We start from the raw sequence: 25,224 nt of genomic DNA, 5'->3' as shown, positions 1-25,224 counted from the left end.
GTGAGGGGTCCAAAGCTGCAAATATTGTCGTTACAGACTTTCCATTTCTTTATCCCCACTACTGCTGCTTCCATCAGAACAAAAAGGCCAATCAAATGGTGTACGCAGTCTCCTTGTTGAATGATTTTTTATTTTGTTGTTATTGAGTGGAGTTACACTCTTTGGTGTAATAGTCTTGGGTCGTGTATGGAAAGGTAGTGGCTTGGTTGAACTTCTTGATAATTTAGTAATCTATCTTCAACTGGATAAAAAAATTCCAGATTGTGTCATTTCTTTTTTGATTTCGTCAAGGCTCTTTGAGTATGTTGGTATTTGGATTATTGTTTTGAGATTATTTTCACTGGTCTGTATCTGTATGAGCTGAAATTCTCTTTGGCATGTTAATGTGTCTTCTGTGTTTTCAGGCAATATAGGACTATTCTTTTCGGAAGGTCACATTGTCCAGGAAAATGCAAGGCTTAATTGTCAATGTAATGTCCTTTGGAACAGCTTTCGCTTGTAGGTTATCATAAATAACGGCGTCATGAAGTACCATTTTTATTTGGATCTTTTTAAGTAGTGTCAATGTTTCCCAGTCACCTGCTTGGGCCAAAGATTGTCACATTTATGTCACCTAGGATTGAGGGGGCAGTCAAGATTTTTATGACCTTGTCTTCGTCTAATGCTGGTTAATTTTGTTCAGACATGTTGAGAGAGTTAAGTGAGAAGCCCTTTAATCTGTGCTATAGAGTATGGAGGAGAAAAAATTAATCAGACCCAAGGTAGTCGCCAATTTCTGTTTCATTCCTTGGTCTACAAACCATTTACAGTACAAAATAAATGGTGTGATTTTTGCGTAAACTATAGACAAAATTTGATTTGAATCCTGTCGCAAATAGCACATTTTGGAAACACAGCGACTCCATGCATCCATCGATTTAATAAGGTATTAGACAGAAAAGGCATAACATTTCTGAAATCATGTCAATAGTTAGAAGAAATTCCCATTTTATTTGCAGCTTGATAAGCCACAGGCACACATCACTTGCATAATATCGTAAAATCCACAAAACTTGAAATGCACTTGGTCAGGAACTGGGGTTTGAGGGACATGACAATGAGACACAAATGTACAATGTCGGTTATATATTTCTTCACAATATAAAACAAAGAACGCTTTAGGATTATGGGGTCACCGTATGTGACTAGCTACAAATGGTGTTTAAAAGTCACGCATAGCGTTTTCTGATCTCTTTGTCATTCTGATAATAATAGGTACTATGGAAAATGTATTCAGGGAACACCAAACAGTTTCACCACTTTCCCACTTTTTTTTCACTAACAAATTGACCATGGGGCCCCTCAGCATCAATGGGTAAGAGTGCTAGATAAACCGGCGTTTCAGCTCCCTGGTCTGGAGTTTTTGGGGCCTTGTCACCTGCCATGTCGGTCTTGACCCATCCAGGACAGCAGGCATTAAGAAGTATTCCATCTGCTCCCCTTTCTTTAGTCAGCTTCCTAGCTTGAATCATGGATAGAACAGTTACTCCAATTTTTGACACCCCATATGCTGTGTTGGGCCAGCCCTCCTGGCTGTGATTTCCATTCTTGGTGTCTTCAGCAAACTTTTCCATGAGTGCTACCAGCTCGTCTTCTGAGATGGTCTCACTGCGAAACTTCTCTTGGAGATCTTTGCTGCATTTGGCCAAAGCATGCTGACTAGACATGCTGGACACATTTACAACTCTCCCTGTACGAAGAAAAAAAATTCTTTAAATTATAAGAAGTTCAATAATTGCAGGAAACACATTTACTAAATTAACAAGTGTAATAAGTTCTATTTGTTTACAAAAAGTATGGAGTTGAAGAATGTAAATGGATATGAAATTAGGCTTATGCTATTATAAAAAAAAAAAATCTGAATTGTGGTTAAATGCATTTTCTTAACAGCAAATAGGTCCCAGTTATGTCCATTCGGTCTGTGTTTGTTCCAATTCCCCTATTTGCATTTCACCATTCCTATTCTGCACATACCTCGCTGACCGAAATGCCTCATCTGTTGCCTGCCATGTTGACTCTCTGCTCCCTAATATCTCAATTCTCACCAAAATTTGCTCTGAGCTTGGCACCCTGCCGAGCTCCACAACCCCGCATGCCTGCTTCCTGCTCTCTACAATGACTGATCCACGTTTACCACTTTGCCAACTTTAACAGCCTGACACAGGTAAACACTCCTCCCACCGATTTAGTGACTGGTCAGTCACATAAGGGGGGTTGGGGGGGGGGAGGGCAGGGAGGAGGAGGAGGAGGAGGATGTGTGTGTGTGTGGGGGGAGGGGGGAACCCTGAAGTTTGTGGGATTCTCCTCACAACAAGGTGATGGTACAGGCCGACAGTGGTGAATGAAGGTTCATTACTCTTACAGCAGGGGTCACAGCACGCTTTAAGTTCAGGCACAGGTGAAGAGCGTTAGTAGTGAATCGCAGGACACTGTTGCTATGACAACAGTAAAAGGAAAGTAAGAGGCACTTTAGCTATTGCGCCAAACCACCTCCTACCTCCCACCCAAAAAATAAAAGTTTACTGAGGCTGTTTTCAGACCCCTTTTTTGACGTTGGCACAGCAAGGCCTCTAAAAACAAGTGGAAATCCAATTTATAGTGGTGTTCAGGTCGTTTACCGTGTGAAGGAAGCGGATATTGTGTGTCACGCGGTGGCAGGTCTGTATTTTTAATATGCAGAAACCTTATATTAGAACAGATTGACCTTGATCTAGAAACACTTACATGTTTATTCATTTGTGTTTGGTTTCCTATACTGCTTTAAAGTGGTAACAATTCCTAGGCAACTTAACACCTGTCTGAAATCAGGTCTCACACATTCGGGTTGAAAGACAGAAACTCAGTGTACTAACGAAAAAACTGTTTAAAACATTTCATTTTATTTAGTTCATACATATATATATCTTGATTTTAAAACAGTTACCTAACCAGGTATACATCCGTTTAGGCGTCTTTTCGTGTTCTTCTAAATTGCTATTAAGAATATGCCAATTAGAATTGACAATCTGGCGAACTTCGCTCGTTTAAAAGACTCACGGACCAATCTATGTGGTTATCCACGAGCAAGAAACGTAGTTTTTAACAAGCCTGCGTGGATGTCAAAATCCTGGATATTCGAACAATTGCGTTGAAGGCGGAGAGATTGACTGAAAGGGATACTTCCTTTTGGGCACGAGGATGGTAGCTGTCGAAGTAAAGTGTTGCGTGCCGTAGGTTTAATTAATAAATCTACTTCCAAGGCTCCTTCCTTGTGTCGTATTAGGATATCTAAAAATTCTACTTGGTTTTTTACTGATGTGTGATGTAAAGTGAAGATTACTATCACACAGATTGAGCCACTCAAGAAATTCTGTCAATTTAGACTCCTCTATCTGTCCAGATAAAGAAAATATCGTCGATATAGCATGACCAATTAGAAATAGATTCATAAAAGGGGGCCACTTCATTGTAGATGTGTATCATCTCAAAAAAGGCCATATAAATATTGGCCACCGACGGAGCTACAGAGGCTCCCATACTTACGCCCTTCGTTTGTTTATATAGGTTTTTTCCAAACGAAAGTGTTCTCCATTAAAACTATGTCTAAGCACAGAAGAAAAGTTTTCGGGCACGGAACCTGATATTTATCAATGAACCATGAGGTGGCTGCTAAGGCTTTATCTAGTGGGATATTACTATATAAAACTTTGATGTCAAGCGTAAGAAGAATATTGGTAACCTGACTTTATTGATAATGGCTGTGGTATCCATAACATATGAAGGTATTTTCGATATGTATGTCTTAATAGTTTGTCCGTGTATTTCAAGAGAGGTTCTGTGATCGAACTGACAGTAGACACTATTGGACGATAAGGAGGGTTTAATACATCCTTATGGATCTTGGGAATGCCATAGAGACATGGCATTTTGGGTTGTGGTTGATTATGGTAGTCAAATTCTTTTGATACAGATGAGACCATCATCAAGTGCATGTCTTGTCAACTCTTGAATACTCAACTTCACTTGAGGTGTGGGATCTCGATTTAACAGAGAATAAAAAATGATGTCATTCAGGAGTTTGCACTCATTACCTAGGTTTCCTATCACGCGACACTTGCTGGTTCTTTATCCCATTTTGTCTACTCTTATTTTCTGTGCACCATATATATATCTTTGCCACTTATCAGGGGCCTTATCTTGGTTTTTCATTCTGTTCTGCTGCTCTTTTTTTGCTATTTCCTGCACTTCTTAGTGTATTATTCTATGGTCATTCTGTAAATGTGAAGTTATATTGTTTTTTGGAACACCTCAAAATGTTTGTAATGTGCACTATGTTTTATATGTGACAGACTCAGTGTACTGCATTGTATGTAGAATGGCATGTTATATGGTATGTTTATTATTTTTCTATATATATACAGAAATTCAAGTGGTTTCTCCTGAAGAAAGCGTGGGAAACGCCGAAACGTGCGTTAATATTGTCATCCTTATCTACTCAGATTTAGTGACCCTTGTATTATTTTATCATCTGTTGTCCCCTTTTTTTGAAAATGTATGTAACGATTGAATTTTAACTATGATCAAAAATGTGTTTGGTTAGGTAACTGTTGTTGTAATGTTAGTTTTAAAATCAAAATATAAATATGTATGAACTAAATAAAATGAAATGTTTTTAACTGTTTTTTCGTTAGTACACTGAGTTTCTGTCTTTCAACCCGAATGTGCGAGACCTGATTTCAGACAGATGTTAAGTTGGCTAGGAATTGTTACCACTTAAAGCATTGTTTCCCTGTCCTAGGACCATCTAGCAGATCAGGGGGTCCCTTTTTGACAAATTTGGTTTCCTATACCGATCAGATTTATTTAAATGTTGTACGTCCTTTAATAGGACTTACCACATGTGAGTTCATTTCTGAAAACAACCCTAGAGCTACCTCGAGCTTTCCTAGTGCAGCAGACAACACTGAATGCTGAATTGGGACCACTTCGGTGCTCAGGACGGCCGGGAGCCGTCCTGAGACATGCTTCCGGCACGTCCAGGAGAAGAAGGCAAATTTCTCCTCGGGAGTGGGTTGTTTGGCAAACAAAGTGGCATCAGGGGAAAGGGTTTTCCTTTCCTCCGATGTCTCTTTGAGCATTCCTACTGGACAATCACCAGGAATGCCCACTAGACACCAAGGATTTTTTCATTTTAGTTCATTTTTTTTAAATAAGCATTGTATGAAGGGTTGCTCCCTCTGGAGGACATATTCTTTGGCAGTTTCTTCCCCGTGGGGAGGGACAGATTGGCCCCAAAAAATGTTTAGATTGCCCACTTGGCCATCAGGGATTTTTTTGTTTTTTATCTATGTAATGCATGCAGGGAGCAGCCCCTTGGGCAAGGGTTATGTTTGGCCATTTCTGCCCCCATGAGGGGGGGGGGGGGCAGATCGGCCGGACTCATTTTTGTTTATGGCCCACTGGGCCACCATGTTTTTTTGTTGTTTTTGTTAAATTTTTTATAATGCATGTGGGGAGCGGCCCCTTGGACAAGGGTTGCTCCCCTTTGAGGGACGTATTTGGCAGTTTCTGCCGGGGCAGATCAGTCCAAATAATTTTGTAGCTGGCCCACTGGGCCACCATGGATTTTTTTGTTTAAGTTTACTTTTTTTTTTAAATGCATGCGGGACTGGCCCCTTGGGCAAGGGTCGCTCCCCTTTGGGAGAACATTATTTGGCCGGTTCTGACCCTGGGGGTTTGGCATATAGGTCCAAATGAATTTTAGATGGACCACAAACAATTTTTTTGATTTAGTTTTTTAAAAATTACTAATGCATGTGGGGAGTGGCCTTTGGGCAAGGGTCAATCCTCTGTGGGGGAAATTCAGTCTGGTCGTTTCTGGACTTCTGGGGAGGAGGGATTGGCCCAATATGATTTCAGATGTCCCACTAGGCCACCAGGGATGAATTTTTTTATATAGATGATTGTGGGTAGCTCCCCTTTATGGGGTTGAATATTTCAGTTGCTTCTTACCCCTTGGGGTCGGCCTTTTGCTTTTAGGCCCACCTACCCACCATCTTGGCTGGTAGATTGTGCGTGGACTGGTTCATTATTTGCATATGTGATTGTAGTATTTTATTTCTCCTTTTTTCTAGTGCTTTTTGTTCTTGTTTGCGGTTTCTGCAGTTGTACGTAGTTGCATTTATTTGGTAAGAAAAACATTTTTTGTTACGTTTACTCCAAAGGAGTATTATTGTTATGCACGAGTGAATTTTTAGTAAGTGTGGTGTCAAAACAGCAGCATATGTAGTTTGTTTTTGGAGCGTGAAATTCTTAGCAATGTCTTTTGCCGTGCCTTATGTGTAATTTTCTTTTCTTTTTTAAATGGATATTGTTGGTTCTTTGCTGGGTCTGTGCAGAGTAGGTGGTGAGTCTATCTCCTTCTGACAAGTGAGTGGTATAATTTTGGAGTATATAGGTTTGTGATAAAGCCACATTTTGTTAATTAGTTATTCTACAAAGTCTATGTTGTTGTTGACTTGTTTGACACGTTACCTTTGTTAGTAAGGATTATGGCTAGCCGCAGAATTACTGCTCAGCAGGTGGTTGGTATGCTTTTTGTATCTTCCTCTGAGCTGGATTATGAGACTGACAGCGCGTCTGAGGGAGAGGAGGGAGGGGAAGATTCAGGCAGTGAGCGGTCTCTCCACATGGAATCATCGGATGATGAATCTACTGTCCGTGCCGATGAAGCTACTCTCAGTGCGGAAGAAGTGTCTGTTTTAGAGGAGGACACTGATGTGCCGATGGTGCAAGAGGCATCTGGATTGCAGCCTGGGGTTGCAAGGCTTCCCATTGGAAATGCTTGACTCTGGGTTGATCCAAACACGGTGCAGCCGGTGTAGCCTGCCTTTACTGTTGATGCAGGGTGTAGAATGAATTGTGACAGTTTTTTGCCTACACAGTTTATCAGTTTATGGATGATGTATTTTTGTCTGAGATCGTTGAGCAGACTAATTTGTATGCAAGAACAGTATTTGAGGGACAACAGTGAAAGACTTAGGCCCTACTCTAGAGTTGCTCGGTGGACTCACAAATCTGGAGGAGATGAAGAGGTTTTTGGGTTTGACTTTTTTGATGGGTTTGATAAGGAAGCCGTTCATTGCTTCATATTGGTCTACTAGTCCATTGATGAAAACGGCCATATTTCCTGCAATTAGGAGTCGTAATCAGTATTTACTTGTGCTTCGTATGCTGCATTTTGTTAATAATGCCTTGGCGTTGCCATGAGATTACCCTGACTGTGACCATCTTTTTAAAATTCGACCTGTTCCTGATCACTTTGTAGATCGATTTTCAGAGATCTATACTCCAGGGAAAGAAATAGCTATTGATGAGTCTTTGGTCCTGTTAAAGGGTCATTTGGTTTTTAGACAGTACATTCCTAGCAAGAGGGCACGTTATGAAATTAAGCTGTATATGTTGTCTCAGAGTAGGACAGGATAGGTCTATAATTTCCAGGTGTACACTGGTAGGGATTCCACTATTGACCCCCCCTGGTGGTCCGTCCACTTTTGGAGTTTCAGAGAAAATTGTGTGGGATCTTGCCAGAGGACTGTATAACAGAGGCCACCATTTGTACCTTGATAACTTTTACACTGCTGTGCAATTGTTTAAGGAATTGTTCAAAGTGGACACTTTTGCTTGTGGCACAATCCACTCTAACCGTAAAGGTTACCCAAAAGAGCTGGTTTGCAAAAAGCTTAGGAGGGGACTGTGCAGTTCCTTGCGTCGTGATGAACTACTAGCTGTGAAATTTGTGGACAGGAGGGATGTGTACATGCTGACTACCATGCATGATGAGATTACTTCACCTGTGGCTGTTTGGGGTCAGATTGCTGAACTGCGCAAACCTGTGTGCATTTTAGACTACAATAAACACATGGGTGGTGTTGATAGAGTAGACCAGAGGTTGGAACCTTACATTGCTATTCGTAAGGCTTACATTTGGTATAAGAACTTGGCCATCCATCTCTTCAATTTAGCAACTTTCAATGCTTTTGTTTTGTACAAGGAGTGTTCTCCTGCGTCAAAGTCAAAGTTGACTTTTGTTCAGTTTCAGGAGTCTGTGATAGGCAGCCTTGTTGTTGTGGTGTTGTATGGCGTTTTAGATTCCAAATTGATTTTACAGATTCAAGCCCTTATAGAGGTACAATTCTCGTTACCCTTCTTAGTGGAGAAGTGTGGCTCAATGGTTAGAGCGGCAGTCCCTGATGCAGAGGTCTGGCCCGGGACCAGGGTTCAATTCCCGCCTCGGCGGGTCTTGGGCTCCTCAGACCTGATAAGTCTCGCCTCGGTGCCTATTCTAATCATGGGTCCCACTCTGCAACTCTGGACAATAGCTTGCTTAATCTCCACAACGGCCCCAACAGGGTTGGGATGCCTGGCTTCACCTTGGGGTGCCCAGGAGTGGACATTTCTCAGGGAAAAGCCAGGAAGGGTTCAACAGCGGTATGCGTTACAGCGCCAGGACACCCCAGTTGGGGTATTAGTGCGCTTTACAAGTACAAATTACATTACATTACATTACATATAGGCATAAAAAATCCAGCCCTTTTTAAGGCATAGCCCTAGCTACCCAAATACAGGCATGGCTACTTCCATCCGTTCACTAAACGCCACAACGATATCTTGGAAAACCAGCTTAAGCCGTTAGAGACTGCCCCTTGCTTGAATATTGATTTCTCCAAGAACTCAGTTACTCTACAATGAACAACTATTCCCCAGGGGTTCATTAATGACGTTCATGTGCACGACTTTACGTCAACTATGGCATTCCTAAACACCTTCAAGGTATAAATATACCTTCACTTGCTATAGCAAGATACGGTGGTTCGGAGCAGTTCGAAGACCTACTTGCCCGACGCAGCTCGCTATGGCAAGTGCCGAAGGAAGCCGACTCTCCAGCTGACGCACTGATCAGGAAGCTGCCCTCCTCTGCTGAGAAATCCAGCTCCAGTGTTTCTGACTCCCCTTGCGAGGTGTGGGGAAATAGAGTCCCGAAACAGAGATACCAGACCTCCTTCATTCGAAAGGTATGGAGCCGATTAGAACCTAGAGAAACCTTTGGTAGAGTCTAGGCAAAACTAAACCTATGCAAAAGACCATACGTACTTCTGCCCACGTACTAGACCTAGGTTAGGTACATTGGGGTAGGTGTATTTTAGAAGCACCAGTTGAGTATTTAAGTCTATGTTATTTATGTATGTATTTTTATATGGCTTAGAAACCATACAATGCTCTTACAGTATTATTTCATATTACTGTTTACGCTGTAAGCATTATACTTTGCATTCTGTCTAACAATTGTAGCAGTTCACCACTCTTGCATGAGAAAGAAGACTGTTCAATAAACCTTTTTTATTGAAAACGCCTGACTCACTATTTCTCTGCAACTCTGTAGAAACTAAGCATGCACGATTGACTGAGTGAACTAGTGATCCATTGTTTCCACGACTCAGAGATATATTCTTATTCTTGGGAAACAAAGTTGTCATGTTTATTCGGTTGTCAGAAACTAATCCCTTCTTGTGAATTCGATAAAGTTTCTAGTGACCTCTGAGCTAGCTGGTACTCGCTATTAAGTTTAGTATATTCGATAGAGACCTATTGATTTAAGTCCTACGTCAAATCTATAGGATATATTATTCCAATCCGCAGAGCCGATTGGGAATATAGGAACTATACTACAGTGGACTAGGCAAGAGTTGCTAGAGTTGGAGTGGTGGAGGATGTGGCTACATTGAAATATCGCCACTTTCCTGATTTAATTCCTCCCACGCCCCAAAAAAAATCACTGTAAGAGATGTAGAGTCTGCTTGCGAAGAGGTGTGCAGAAGGAGAGTCGTATGCACTGTGCTGATTGTCCTTCTAATCCTGGGCTGTGTGTGCCCACGTTTCAGATTGCATCACACTCAAAAGAGTTTTTGGGAGCAACCGTGAGTCTAATAGTGTACTGCCTGGTCTGTATGGTTTCATACAGTTGTTCAGTTTAACATTTGGCAATAGAATTATGTTTTAGTTACTGCTCTTGATTTTGTAGTTATAGTTTTGTATTTAGTTGCAATTGGTTTGTGTTTTCTTTCTTGTTTTAAAAAAAAAATGACAGTATGCGTGGACTGACGCTTGGCTGGCGGTGTGCGTGGCTGGCACTTGGCTGGCGGTGTGCGTGGATTGGCGCTTGGCTGGCGGTATGCATGGATTGGCGCTTGGCTGGCGGTATGCATGGATTGGCGCTTGGCTGGCGGTGTACGTAGATTGGCGCTTGACTGGCAGTGTACGTGGACTGGCGCTTGACTGGCAGTGTACGTGGACTGGCGCTTGGCTGGCAGTGTGCGTGGACTGGCGCTTGGCTGGCAGTGTGCGTGGACTGGCGCTTGGCTGGCAGTGTGCGTGGACTGGCACTTGGCTGGCAGTGTGCGTGGACTGGCGCTTGGCTGGCGTGGTGAGTGGACTGGCGCTTGGCTGGCGTGGTGAGTGGACTGGCGCTTGGCTGGTGTGGTGAGTGGACGGGCGCTTGGCTGGTGGTGAGTGGACTGGCGCTTGGCTGGCGATGTGCATGGATTGGAGCTTGGCTTGCGTGGACGAGCGCTTGGCTGGCAGTGTGTGAGTAGTGACTTGCTGCACTACACACACTGCTAGCTAAATGCCACTCCACGCAATCCGTGAGTTGGCGTGGTTGCTGTGTCAGGAATGTGGGCGTGTGAAAGTGATGGGCCCTTAAATGGCACGGTCTGCTGGTGTGAGTGTTTTAATGTGCTGGGCCCGCTGCTGGCGGTGTGAATAGTTTTGTATGTGTCACATGTATGAAAGGTGTATGAATAGCCTGTAAAGCAGTTGGCGCCTTTTCATGGCTTTACAGCTCACAAGCTGTGAGTCAATGGTTCCGTTTCTCATCCTTTCAATTATTAATAGTGCATTTCATTTTTGTGAAATCTCTGGTTAATACAACTGTATATACTGAACCATCACTCATCCTTGTGCCAAGTCGAACCAGTATGTCTGTGTGCTTGAAGAATAGGTTGTTGTTCGGAAATGTTAGTCTTTTCTGTCTTTCTCAAGCAGGGTGTACCCTGTCCCTTTTTGTGAATGGTGTTGGTTTCATGCCTGGTGGGGTGAATGGTCTTGTGTGTATCATGTATGAAAGGTGCATAAATGGTCTGTAAAGGAGTTGGAGCCTGGACGTGGCTTTACAGCTCACGTGCTGTGAGTCACTGGTTCAGTTTTTTGTCCTTTCAATTATTGACAGTGCTTTTCATTTTTGTGAAAACTCTTGTTAATAAAATGTTATATACTGAACCATCACTCGCCCTCATGCAAAATCCAACCAGTATGTATGGGTGCTTGAGGAATAGACAGCTGTGCAGTAATCTTTGTCTTTTTTTAGTCTCTGTGCCAAGGTGAACATTCCATCTAAGAATAACCTACTAACTGTAGATATTGTAGTTAACTAAACACCCATGGGAGTACATGGTGATGTTTCTCCTGTGGATCCCAACAAGCTATCTTACCCACAATGTCCTGCAAACCTCAAAATGTGTCTGTCACATTTTCATTTCATTATTGTGCCAAAGTTTTCACGCTGCAGAAAGAAACAACAAATTTCCTACCACCCAGCGTTCCCCCCGGTCTCCAAAAAATATGGTGCCTCATTCGTGTGGGAGGCCCAAGTACCAGCGACAGGCAAGGGCCCAAAACATATTGAGGCGACCTCAAAATTTCCTATCACAAAACGACCTGGTATTGCAAGGGGGTCACCTGGATTTTTGGCCCGTGCTTGCCAGCCATCTAGGGAAACTTACCAAACCCACACATTTCTGAAAACTAGACACCCGGGGTATTCTAGGGAGGTATGGCTTACGTGGTCCCCCAACGTTTCTTTACCCAGAATCCCCTGCAAACCTCAAATTTAGCTGAAAAAAATATACACTTTTTTCACACATTTTTGTGTGGGAAAGTTGTGGCATCACTGGGCTGACACAAATTTCCTACCACCCAGCGTTCCCCCAGGTCTCCCAATACAAATGGTGCCTCACTCGTGTGGGAGGCCCAAGTACCCCCGACAGGCAAGGGCCCAAAACATTTTGTGATAGGCAATTTTGATGTTGCCTCAATACGTTTTGGGAACAAACGTTCCCATTGGGTACCCGAGCTCCACAAGAGGAGCTGTTGATAGAAGAGAACGCTTCAAGCACATCAGACTCTTCATTGGCGAAGGGATAAGAAGGCAGTGAAAAGCACACATAAATCATCCATGCAAGTGACTCGGACGCATCTGAAATGTTTCCATTTACAGGGTCTGCACGCTGTCAATGCTAGCTGCCCACAGCCCTATACAATTGAGTGCATGGTCCAGGACATAACCTCATAAGAGTCACTAAAACAAACAACAGGTGGCGGCTGGCACATGTAAGTCAGCGTTGACAGAGGTCGGCTGGCACATGTCTGTTCAAAACATGAGTGAAAGGAACAGGATACGCACATCCCTTTATACGCTCAGTATTAGCAAGTTGGAGCTTACCGTGTGGCTTTATGATCGGTAACAACTCCGTGCAGACATCCCGGGTAGCAAAAAAGTTGGTTTTCAAAGTAACTTCCGCTTGAATATGAAATGGTGTAGTATCAGCGACTTTTTAAACAGTTGAGAAGAGAAAAGAAAGAGTTAATTGAAGTTCGAACTATAGGCGTATTTAAACAGAGTTAATAATTTACATAATTTGCATAACAGTCGAAGAGTTTTAATCTGTACACCGTGTTGCAGCCACAAAATCTACACAATCAACAATAAACAATTTAATTTCCAGGAGACTTAAGGCACATGCACAAACACTAACTGATGCATTTCATGATCATGGATAGTTCCGTAAAAACATTCTCTGCTCCACTGCCTCTGTGTCTGCTGCATCTGTTCTGCACAGCAGGAATGTACTTCATTCAGCTTCTTCTCAATGCAAGGAATAGCCTTTGCACCAAGTTTAGTGTGGACTACATGGCTCACTTGGTAGGTTATTAACGCTAGAGATTCCTCCCTAAAATTGAGTTTGTCATTTCATATTACCTCCATGGAACGGACAATGCACTAAAGAGGATGCTCAACCCTCACTTTACTATAATATTTCTTTCTTCCCCTCATCTATAGCTGTTATAGCAATACTATTTTAACAATCTGTGATGACATTTAAAGTCTGGAGAAATATTAAAGAATAAACGTGTACACCAACTGACTCCCATTGATAAAGATGTCAAAACTGCACTGTTCCTCGTCCGGGTCAGTGTCTCATCACTGCACTACTGTTGTCCCTAGAAGGAGCTCTACCACAACTGGAAATATTGGTAATAATTTTGCAATTATCGTTAAGGCTTCTACTGAAGTAAATCCCATCCAGAACATTATTTTATCCTTTGAAGAAATGTGTGAATCTCCAATATGTTTTTGCAAATTCTTTTTTACCTTTGGTATCGCCAAATATGTGACATCACATGTTGATAACTCAATAAGGATGCATTGCGGACCACTTATGCCCCGTCATCGGGGATACTTTTCTCACAACCGGCAGAGAATACAAAATTTTCTAGCTATCGCGACAAGAATTTTAGATTCTATTAAGGACACGGAGGCGAGGATTATGCTTTCTCATTTCTTTACTGCAACAACAGCAGCCAATGAAAATGAAAGTACACATGTAAAAAATAACATTTCTCATGAGGCTTTGAACCACGCCTCTCTTACAACATTTCTCATGAGGCTTTGAACCACGCCTCTCTTACAACAACCAATCACAAAGGTATCATGTCTATAAATCCTGGAGACACTACTCCGGCCTCCTCTTTCTTTGCGCGAACAGTCAGTAACAGTCTCATCACACTGAAAAGTTTAATACTGCAACGGAAAACAGATCCATCAGAAGTCCCAACGGAGAAATCTTGAATCGAAAAGGAAAACCTCCATCCGGAAGGAGCGGTAGCCAAAAGCACAGGCGGTCTTCAACTCTTGTTGGAGTCGTTTCCTAGAACAGAAAAAGGGAAGTTTGAGAAAAATTTTCCACCACAACCTAGATCGTTGTAAGGGTGGGCAAAACAGTTAGATAAAACCACGTAAACAACAACAGTTGTGTAACAGTCCCAACGGGTGGGATAATCCTCGCCTCCGTGTCCTTAATAGAATCTAAAATTCTTGTCGCGATAGCTAGAAAATGTTGTATTCTATGGCAGGACCGGAGGCTTCTGATTATGCTGGTTCAAAGCTCACATTAAAGCTCGTCAATCACAGCATCAGAAACATGAGGAATCGGTTTGTAATAAAACACCTTAAACATTGAGTACGAGGACCAGTCAGCTGCCTTCAGAATGTCCTCCAAGCGGGAACCCAATAAGTAAGCCTTAGAAGCCATCGCACCCCTCGCAGAGTGTGCCCCATAAGCAGAAATATCAATGCCGGCCTCCGACATGATCCACCTGACCCATCTGGCTAAAGTAGCAGCAGCGACTGGCTTGAACGGTTTTTGAATGAATATCAATAACTGTCCCAGAGGATCTGCCCTGTGTACCCTAGTACGCTCCTCATAACATTTAAGACACTGAAGAACACACAGCCTGCCGTTATGAGGAAAGGCAGGATAATCAACTGAACGGGACATGGTCTTAGTACGTCTAGTAATGACAAAGGACACACCTTGGGGTGAAAACATCCTCCCAGCCAAATCCAAAGCTCTGACATCTGAAACCCTCCGACATGAAATAAGGCACAATAGCATAGTAAGCTTGGCAGAAAGCTGTTTCAGAGACAAATCACCATTATCGGGCCAGGATTTCAACAAATTCAGAACCTTATTAACATCCCACATGGTGGAATACCTGGGCCGAGGAGGGTTGGCCACACTCACACCTTTAAGTAACTTACATACCAAGGGATGCATCCCCACAGGTTTACCATCTATGTGGTCGTGACCAGCAGAAATAGCAGACCCTGAATTTGTTAACCGACCTGTAGGCCAGGCCAGAAGTCGCACACTCTGACAAAAAGTTCAGTACCTCTGTTATATTTGATCCCACGGGATCCACCTGTTTTGAAAGGCACCAACCCACCCACTTCTACCACGAAGCAGAGTATCGTTTTCGGGTGGAAGGAGCCCACGCTTGCTGCATAAAGCTGGAAGCCTCTTGTGAAAGGCCTGCAAGGCGTTTATGTCTCCGGAGAGCGTCCATACCATCAATGACAGCTGGTTCTGCAGGACCAGGGGGTGGCACGTTCCCACTGGGTCCTGCAGAAGCGTTGGGAAGACTGGGAGCCGGAAGGGGAGGTCTATTGACAATTCCAACAGTGTGGGAAACCACGACTGAGTCGACCAATAAGGCGTTACTAGCACCACCGTCGCCTCCTGTCGGCGCAGCAATGCCGCTACTCTCGGGATCAGTGCAAACGGTGGAAACGCATAATTCCTCTGATGTCCCCAATGATGAAGGAACGCATCCGTCCCCAGTGCCATCGGGTCCGGTCTCCAACTGTAAAACAGAGGAAGGTGGGCATTGAGGCGCGAGGCAAACAGGTCTATCCGACATGGGCCCCGTACTGACATGATCCGGGAAAACAGCGATGGATGGAGTCTCCAATCGCTGGAGTCCCGGAGAAATCAGGAATGCCAATCCGCTACTTGATTGAGTTTCCCGGGAAGGTATTCCGCCACCACGGAGATCTTGCGATCCAGGCAGAAATGCCAGAATTCCTTCGCAATGTGCACCAGCATCCGGGACTTCGTCCCGCCCAATTGATTGATGTATCGCACCGCGGAGACATTGTCCATCCGAAGGAGGATACAACAATTGCTCTTTAGCGGCGAGATAGATCTGATGGCAAAGGACCCTGCCAGAAGCTCTAGACAATTGATGTGAAGTGATAGTTCGTCTGCAGACCAACGTCCTCCTGTGGCAAACTCGCCGCAGCGAGCGCCCCAGCCCCACTGGCTGGCATCGGATTCCACCACCACATCCGGGGCTGTGCTGAAAATAGCTCGGCCGTTCCAGGCCGACATGTGGTCCAACCACCACTGAAGCTCCTCCCTGGACTCGGAGGAGAGAGGGACCAAATGATCGTAGTGAAAGTTTCTCTGTAGGTAGAAGATCTTGAGCCTCTGCAGGGCTCTGTAATGCAAAGGTCCGGGAAAAATGGCCTGAATCGACGAGGCCAGAAGGCCCACAATCCGTGCCAAAACCCTCAAAGAAATCTTCTTTGGCCAGGGTAGCTGCGATCTCTCTCTTGATCGACCTGATCTTCGGCAGAGGAAGGAGAAGCTGGGCCGAGACCGAGTCTATCAGGAAGCCTAGGAATTCCATCTGCCGATCCGGTATCAGCACCGATTTCTTGGTGTTGATCACGAATCCCAGATTCTGCAATAAGGACTTCGTCCACTCCAAATGCGTGAGAAGGAGGGACCGGTCCTGTGCCAGGATCAGCATATCGTCTAGATAGACAATCAACCAAACTCCCATCTCCCGGAGGCGGGAGACCACCGGCTTGAGTAGTTTGGTGAACACCCAAGGGGCAGAGGACAGTCCGAAAGGAAGTACCTCGTAACGAAACCAACGCCCTTTCCAGGGGAACTGCAAAAACTTTTGATGTGATGGGCAGACTGGGACCGTCAAGTAGGCATCTTTCAGGTCCAGTCTGACCATCCAGTCGTTCTCCAAGAGAAGGTCTCGCAAAAGATGGACGCCCTCCATCTTGAAATGTCGATACGTGACAAAGGGGGTGAAATCCCTCAAGTTTAACACGAGGCGCTGACCGCCTCCTTTCTTTTGAACAAGAAAGACGTTGCTGCAGAAGCCTCCCGGAAGGAAGGGTCCTACAGCAATGGCCTGTTTTGCCAAAAGCTCGTCTAGTTCTGAGTCTATAAAACTCTGTTCGAGATGGGAAAAAAGGAGAGGACGGGGGGAAGGGCTGAATGGGGCAAGACACCATCTCTATCTCGTAACCCTGGACGGTCCGAAGGACCCACACATTTGAAGTGAGAGCTGCCCAATTCTTGACAAAATGGCGCAATCTTCCCCCTAACGGAAGTAAAGGAAGAGAGAGACTTACCGGAAGATTGGTTATCGAAGTTCTTGTAGCCTCGATTGATTACTTTGTTATAGCGGCCCCTGAAGCCGCGTGATCGGGACGGGTAAAATCCGGCTTGATCCGGTTCTTGCGTGTACCCTCTTCCCCGTCTAGGGGCGTAGCCTCTTTGAGGACTGGGATTTGAGTAGCGGCCGGTCGAGCGTCCTCTGCCACGCCCGGCCCTACCAGAGACCTGCAGAACACGTTTCAGCGATGCCGGAGACTTGTCCAAAGAAGCAAAAGTGTTCACAAATTTTGCAATATCCTTAACGAAATTGTCCCCAAACAACTGTCCTTCCGCCAAAGGACCCGGCTCCGAGGAAGCCAATTCCGCCAGTTGGGGGTCGATCCGGAGAAGGACGGACTTCCGCCGTTCCGAGGCAAGGGCGCAATTCGCGTTGCCCAGCATACAAATGGGCCCTCTGAGCCCAACCCGCCAGAACCTCAGGGTGTATGGCGGCACCAGTCTCTTGCGCCTGCAGGGCCAATTCCAGGATCTTGGCCAACGGGCCCGAAAGGTCGAGGACCTTATCTTGGCACGCTCTGAGCGCGCGATCAATCCCTTTCTTCGGGTCCTTTTTATACTTTTTAAGAAAAGTGGTCATGGAAGGATCTATGTCCGGTGTGAGAGCCACTTTGTGGGGCAAATCAGGGCGCGGGCATTCAGATTTCAGGCGGGCACGAACCTCCTTGTCGAATCCCTTGCGGAGATGAGTCTCCAGATAGGTCGCCACCGCAGGAGGGGGAACCCAGTCGGATGATCTGGGGTGGACAATGTCCGTCGGATCAAATAAAAAGGGAGTGGGAATGACCGGTGAAGTGTGCTTACGCTTTTTAGTGCGTTTGCGCGGAGCGGCATCCGCGGAATCGGTATCGGTGCCAGTATCCGTCGTGGTGATAACCAGGGGGGAAGTGGGGGGAGGGGTAACAGGCTTGTCTTGGGATCGAGACTCCTGGGACTTATAAAGTTTGTCGTAAGACTGGGCATGCGGCCAGGAAAGGTCAAGAGCCGCCTTCTTCGGGGGAGGGGGGTGAAGGGGATCTTTGCCCGGAGCGGGTATCGGCACCCGGGACCAGCAGGTCCAACTTCTTGGCCAAAGGGGAGAGGGCCGAGGAAAGGGCTTTATCCAATTTGGCATCGAGTTTTTTGTCTATGATCTCCTCCATGGAGTCCCCTTCATAGAATTCCTGCTGTCTCTGATAACCATACGCAGCATCCTCCTCTTCGCAGTACTCAGCGTCTGCCATCGCAATCAGGAATCCGAAATTCCAACTCTAATCCCCAGCGGGAAGCAAAGACCAGCCCAAGCAAGGGCGTCGAGGGTGGGGGGTGCCAGGCGCAGGAGACGGAAATACCAGGAAAAGACAAGAGCAAGGTCTAGTCCCACTCTAGGACTAATGGAGGAAAAGGGTATGTCGCCTGAACCAATATAAGCTGCCCAAAAGCACGGAAATCGCCCACGGCTCCTGGCCCAAGCTGCGTCGATCCCCACTTCAGCCGGGGGCAGAGCGTCGATCTGGCACCTTCGAGAACAGCGTGTGCCAACACGGCGTGCGCGGGCTCCCCGAGACGTGCGTAAGGCCTCAACGGCTCCTACGTACGCTCGTCCCCGAGGGGGGGCTAACCCCTCACTAGTGCGGCTAGCCGAAGCGTGCGCCGCGGGCAGCGACGACTGGAAGTCGGGGGGAAGGATTGGACGGGCCTAGGTGCGCAACACGCGCCACCACGGGGAAGCGGGGAACGGAGCGAAGCTCCGGCCCCAATCTAAGAGCAAAGCGGACAATGTATGAATAAACAGTGCCAAGAGAGCGTGAAGCGATCAATCAAACCATGCAATATACATGAATAATAAGAAACAATAGTCAATGGCATCAACCAATGTAAAAGGCATAAAGCACAAGTAACAGAGCAAACATGAAAGGAAAAGAGCACTTATCTGGGCTGCGGAGCAGCAAAGAAAGAGGAGGCCGGAGTAGTGTCTCCAGGATTTATAGACATGATACCTTTGTGATTGGTTGTTGTAAGAGAGGCGTGGGTCAAAGCCTCATGAGAAATGTTGTAAGAGAGGCGTGGTTCAAAGCCTCATGAGAAATGTTATTTTTTACATGTGTACTTTCATTTTCATTGGCTGCTGTTGTTGCAGTAAAGAAATGAGAAAGCATAATCAGAAGCCTCCGGTCCTGCCATAGAATCGTGTATGTCGCTGGTTCAGTGTCTTAGACGTTGATGACCTCAAGCGAAGCCTTAACGATAAATAGAATTTGATTAATAAGAATTTAAATTGCAGAGGAGTCCCTTCTGGGGACGACAGTAGTACAGTGAGGAGACAATGCACCAAAAGAGGAACAGTGCAGTTTTGACATTTTCGTTTACACCTACGATCAGGAAGTGATACCCGTCTGCACACGCAGTCTTGATAATATATGGATTATTCATTTTAAAACAAGGAGTGCACTGACATTCATAAAATATTCCCAATAATAAAGAAAATATTACTTGCTTGTAACTACAGCTCTCCAGCATGCACACAACTCCCACATTCACATTATTTTTACGTATTCAATTTTCAGTATTATAAGAACTCTTTCTGTGGTGTTTGGCAGGAGCTGACAGTGTAAAACTCCTGCCTTCTGTATTCGTCAGAGTTCACAATGTAAACCCCGTTCCTGCTGTATTGGTCATGGAGTAACAACATGCAAAGCCCCTTCCTACCATAACTGACATGGGGTCTATGTTAACAACGTCTCAATTAATTGTGAGCAACAGGACATTTCCACAGCTGGGCTAACAAAACTACTGGCTAACAAAACAGCAAAGCTTAAGCAGGAGAGTCACCTCATTATTGGACCCAAAATGAGCATTAAGCACACCTGGGGGCCGGTGTACAACCATTTTTAGCAGTTGCCAATGGAAAATCAGGCCCTTTGGGACCACTACAAAGGGTTGTAGTATGTACGAACCCCATATTGTGAGTCAGTAACCTTTTAGCAACTCTCAAAATAGGGTTTGCAAGTCACCATTAGGAAGGAGTGTGCCACGTCACAGAAGATGTAAGATTGTTTTGCGACCGCAGTTTACCACCTACTTCAAGTAGGTGGTAAGCCAGTCGAAAACGTGAAGGGAACGTGAAGGGGTCCTGAGGGGATCCTGAATTTCAGAACATTTTTATTTTTTTAAGAACAGGCAGTAGTCCCACGGACCACTACCGGCACAAAAAGAAAACTTTCAATGTTTTTCTTTTAAAGGTAGCCCCTTTTCCTTTAACCCCTTCTGTGCTCCGGTCGGCCAATGGCCGACGAAGCCCCGCCCACCCTTTAGAACGCCCGCAACGCGGCGGAAAAACCGCTGTGGTTAAGGCGTTAAGGAAAATGAGCTGCATTTAGAAAAAAAGGGAAAAAAGTTGATTTATTTGAAATGCAAACACAGACATGGAGGTCTGCTGTCTCCACCAGGCCGCTATTCATTGGAGTACTGGCCATTCCTAATGGGTCGCAAATTGCGACCTGCCTCATGAATATTGATGAAGCAGGTCATTTGCAACCCCATTGGGAATCGCTAAATGTGTGAGACACATTAGTACATTCCGTTTTGCGAGTCGCAAAAATAAAACAATTAAATCCCATATTTGCGACCCGCAAAACAGAATAGTCGTACATCTGGCCCCTAGTACTTTACAATTTGAAAAAAAGCATAAATGCAGAGACTTCAGAGGCGATTGCTAGATCTGTTGACTGCAAAGGTTATCAAATAGCAACGCTGCCTAATTTTGATTCCACTTCATACATCTTCCTTCTATCACTCTACACTGTCTGTTTATCTCACACTTGAGGATTCTTTGTCATCCGTGGTTGCTTTCTACTTTTGTCCTTGTTTATCTCTCTCTCTCTCCGCAACCTTGTGAGGTTGAGCCTGGAGGCAACGTGCATGCGCAGCCCAGCGAGGCATGCTGTAATGTCTCTGGGAAGTTAGTAACCAATCACAAACATGTGGTGGGTGTCTTCTTAGTCTGCCTTTCTAAATGCGATAGTTTTGGTTCATGGATGGAGTAAATTTGTCTCACCTTGTGGCTGTTTTGTTTCCGCCCTGGCAATTGCCCGTGCTGTATGGATCCTTGCCATATGTTTGGGTACCCGCACTACTTTTTCTTTTGCCGCGGCCTGTTTTTTAATTTCTTGTTGTGTTTTACTTTGCTCCCGTCCCCAGCCTGTTGCCCCAGTTTACAATGCTCCTGCCCCCTCCTTTCAACATGCTCCCGCCCCGTCCTGTTGTCCGCATTCCCTTTGTTTCCACCCCCTCTCAATGTTGCAGTTCACCATGCTCCAGCCCTCCCCATTGTCCTGCTGCATTGTACCATACCCCACGGAGGGCCAGCCACAAGCAGGTGGTCCACAGGTGCAGCGACTTGCTAGGAGGCGGCACCGAGTCTGCTGCTCTCACGCTCTCCCCTTTACGTGAAGTGGCCCAGGAGATACATTCCACCCCCTGCCCTTGGGCATTCCACTGTTTCTGTAAATGCTGAACAGTCAGAAAAAAGCATTGGCAAAGCGAAAAGGCGAGACCTACGGACTTTGCCAATTCTTGTTTTTCCCTTTTTGTGCTTTGCTCCCTCTTGCTCTCGGTCACAAGTAGATCACAATTCGAAAACTGAGTTCAAAGTGTCATTCCTATAACAGAAACATGCAGAAGGTTTCGGATATCTTCTGCAATTTATGATTATCCTACCTGGCACATCCAAGTGTCAAAACCAGCAATCAACTGCAATTTACCTTTGAAAGCAATTCCTGCGTTATTGATCAGAACATCTATTCCACCATACTCTTTCTTCATGAAGTCCTTCAGTGTTCTGATACTCTGCAAGTCTGTGATATCCAGCTGGTGGAAATGAGGCGTCAAACCCTCCTCCTCTTGCAGCTTTTTCACAGATGCTTCCCCCAGTTTCGGATCTCGAGCAGTCAGGTACACGTCCCCTTTGAACTGCTTGCAGAGAGCCCGCACAGTTGCCAATCCGATGCCTTTATTACCTCCGGTCACCACTGCCACTCTGGTGCTAGCCATGATTGGGGAACAAACACTAATGAGAAAGAAAGAAAATACTGTTGTAAAAGAATAATGCATAACACCAAAGGTAAGGGTGAACAATGCACTACATGTGGGAGAAAATGTACACTATATGTTGGATGGAGACACCAGAACAGACCTGCTAAAGTGGAAAATCTGAACAAGAAAGGCCTGCAAAAACTCTGAACAAGAAAGGCCTGCAAAAACTCAGAGTTCTCTGGTTGAAGGGAACCCAGTGGATAAGGCGATATCCTAGTCCTGCTACCACATACAATGTCTGTGTTGAAGCCACTGAGTCAAAGCGAAACAATGTATGATCCCCAAATTAGAGGCATTCCTATGTTTCCAAAATTTTAAATGGAGGCACTTTTTACGTCTTGCCTAGGCAGCTCTTGCGCGGTCACTTCGAGACATGCTGTATTCAAGATATGGGCGTTAAGCAACACCCATCTTTCTAACTGGCTCATTTTACTGTCCTTTGTAAATGGCTGCTTTTCATTGGTTAATATAGTCACTAGTCCCGCCTATTTTTCTTGAGTAACCTATCCATGAGGACTGCCCCTCCTTACAGGTGCGGTTACGCTTTCAGCTCATGTACCATAACTTGGGGCATTCTTATTTTGGTTGACTTTTCTCTTTATAAGCCAACACACACAGCATTTGCATTTCTCGGCTTCCTGATAATCAGACATGGTTGGAGAGCATTGCTAATTTGACGCAGTCCCAGGGCTTTGTTCCATGCACTTTCCGCATCTACTTTAGCTTTTGTGCGACATTTCGAGCAACATTTGCATTTCTCTGATCAGAGCGGTATGAGGGTGCCTGCTCCATGCACTTTTCCCTCCCCCTTCATTTCTCTTGTTCTGGAACGTTTGTTCACCCGATCCTGGATACTTTTAAATGTAATTGTTATCATCTGCATTTTTTTTTCAATAGTGCAGATGCCAGGACTCAAACCCCCACAGGCTCAAAGTCGGCAGCTCTGTTTGTTATGCGCCATCCCTATACAGGCATGCGTGTATCTAATCAGAGTATGGCCACCAATTACAGCCGATCCTTAAGGGACATTTAACTTCAAGTTCTATTTCCATGTCATATCATTTTGGTATTTACAATAGGTCCAAGGTTTAAACAAGCTTCCTCCACGTTCCCTACATTTCGTGCATTTACTCTTGTACATGCCTTAAGTCTCTTACACGCTGGTCTACTTTTGACGGGCCTCAGACAGGCGTTCTTTCTAGGTTGATAGATTCAGATCAGCGATGTACTGTTCACTTAAAGAAGCAGAATTACATTTTCATTTTGTGCCTTGGTCTGCTTTTGGAAGATAGCCTCATCTTATAAAGCATGGAAAAAACGATCTTGGTGCGTGTGTGTGTGTGTGCATTACAGACCTTGTGTATTGAAATTGCATATGATGTAGAATCCCTACATTGTATAGCAAAGATGGAAATCAATGTGCTAAATATTTTACATATATACAGTTTATCAGAAAAGCAATATGAAACCCTTTCATGCAACTGAAATCTGTTATTGATTTGCATTAAATTTGAAGAGCATGACTCAGGGGTGTGGAATTTAATCAAATATCTACTTGTCTATGGGGCAGATTGCTTCTTAAGTCTACTTGTCCTATAACAAAATCCACTTGTCCCTTTTGTGTCATGTAATGCAGCGACAAATTATGGCAGCAAACTCATTATATAGGAGCTCTGAAATAGCCTCTCCGAATATGCCAGGGCTCATACCATAGTAGGGTTTGAATACTAGCAATTCCCTTATGTTGCCATGTTTCTGAAGTTCCACATACTGGGGCTGAAGGTAATGGTAAGCGACATTTCCAAGGTTGGAATGCCCTTTTGAGTCTGTGCAAACTTGCATGTTTTTTGGGTTTTCACCAATCCTTCTCTAAACTTAGAGAGTACCATACAAAGAACGGTTGGAAATGTGCTCCTGACAGTAGCAGGCAAAACTTCTTCCAGGGTTGGAAAAAGAGTGGTTGGAGGGAAAGTGAATTTTAAAACACGCAGATTTTCGCATGAGCAAATATACAGCTGCATATTTGCTCATGCTAAAAAGCAGTTCACAGATATTTTCTATCACCATTTCTTGGCCTACTTATGTAAAGTCTTGTGAATTCACAAAAGCTGTATTTCTGCACTTAAATAAAGTCTCAAACGTTTTCCCATGTCCTTGCATTGATAATTGGGCCCCTAAATTAGGTTTGGCATTAACCATGACCTTTTGTGTTTATTAAAATTTGGTCTCTTTCTCTGTGTCTATCAGCTAGATTCACTGTGAGTGACGGCATTCTGTTATTTCACAAGGAGCATATTGACACAGTTGTTTTGTTTAGTGCCGGTAACTACTGTTGCAATGTGTGATTTTTTAGACCAAAACAATATTTGCTTTTGCCAATGTTTGTAATAATGATGAGGGCCCGGCAGCTCCCACACCAATTAGGTTTCACAAAAACCATGTCAAAACAAGTAATTAATTGACAAAACCAAAAGGCTGACCAATAGTTTCAAACTACTGGCATTACCAATGCTTGTTTGTATTTATGCTTCCCATACTCTTATTTAAAACTGTTTACACTGATTTTCCATTATGAATATTTTTGGGAAATACTAGCGTACATCAACACATTTTACTAAATGATGCTGCAAAGAAATGTTAGCTAAAATTTTACAGTAGTTTAGCAAAATGTTTTTGAATTGTTTATGTGAACATTTTATTTTGAAAGCAAGGAATCATCAATCTTGCTTTCAAGCTTTTGCAAATATTTGCATCTTATCAGAGCGCATTCAAGGAGCAGTATATGTAGCCTCGTATTGTTAAACATTGAAAACATGTGTACACATTGTTTTACTGGAACCACTGTCAGTGGTGCAGTATGAGCTTACAACATTTACTTAAGAGTGCTTAACATAATACAGGCTTTGCATTAATGAACCATAAATACAAGTTTGAACAGCACTAACATATGGACACAATAATTACCTTAACTTCAGGC

At 44.4% G+C, this 25,224-nt stretch overlaps 1 protein-coding gene across 2 annotated transcripts in view; it reads right to left on the bottom strand.

The window, feature by feature from the left end:
- Positions 1-900: 900 nt before the first annotated feature.
- The window catches only part of LOC147698792 (carbonyl reductase [NADPH] 1-like), a 56,225-nt gene continuing 31,901 nt past the window's right edge, over positions 901-25,224 (bottom strand). For both annotated transcript variants that reach the window (XM_086935390.1, XM_086935391.1), the window contains exons 2-4: positions 21,917-22,221; positions 12,578-12,685; positions 901-1,729 (exon numbers count right to left, since the gene is read on the bottom strand). In XM_086935390.1, the coding sequence (XP_086791516.1) occupies positions 1,293-1,729; positions 12,578-12,685; positions 21,917-22,205 (834 nt within the window). In that variant the 5' untranslated portion in view covers positions 22,206-22,221 and the 3' untranslated portion in view covers positions 901-1,292. The remainder of the gene's footprint in view (positions 1,730-12,577; positions 12,686-21,916; positions 22,222-25,224) is intronic.

Source organism: Lissotriton vulgaris, chromosome 8 (assembly GCF_964263255.1).
Source record: "Lissotriton vulgaris chromosome 8, aLisVul1.2, whole genome shotgun sequence".
Lineage (NCBI taxonomy): Eukaryota > Metazoa > Chordata > Amphibia > Caudata > Salamandridae > Lissotriton > Lissotriton vulgaris.
This window is presented reverse-complemented; position numbering and strand designations above follow the sequence as displayed.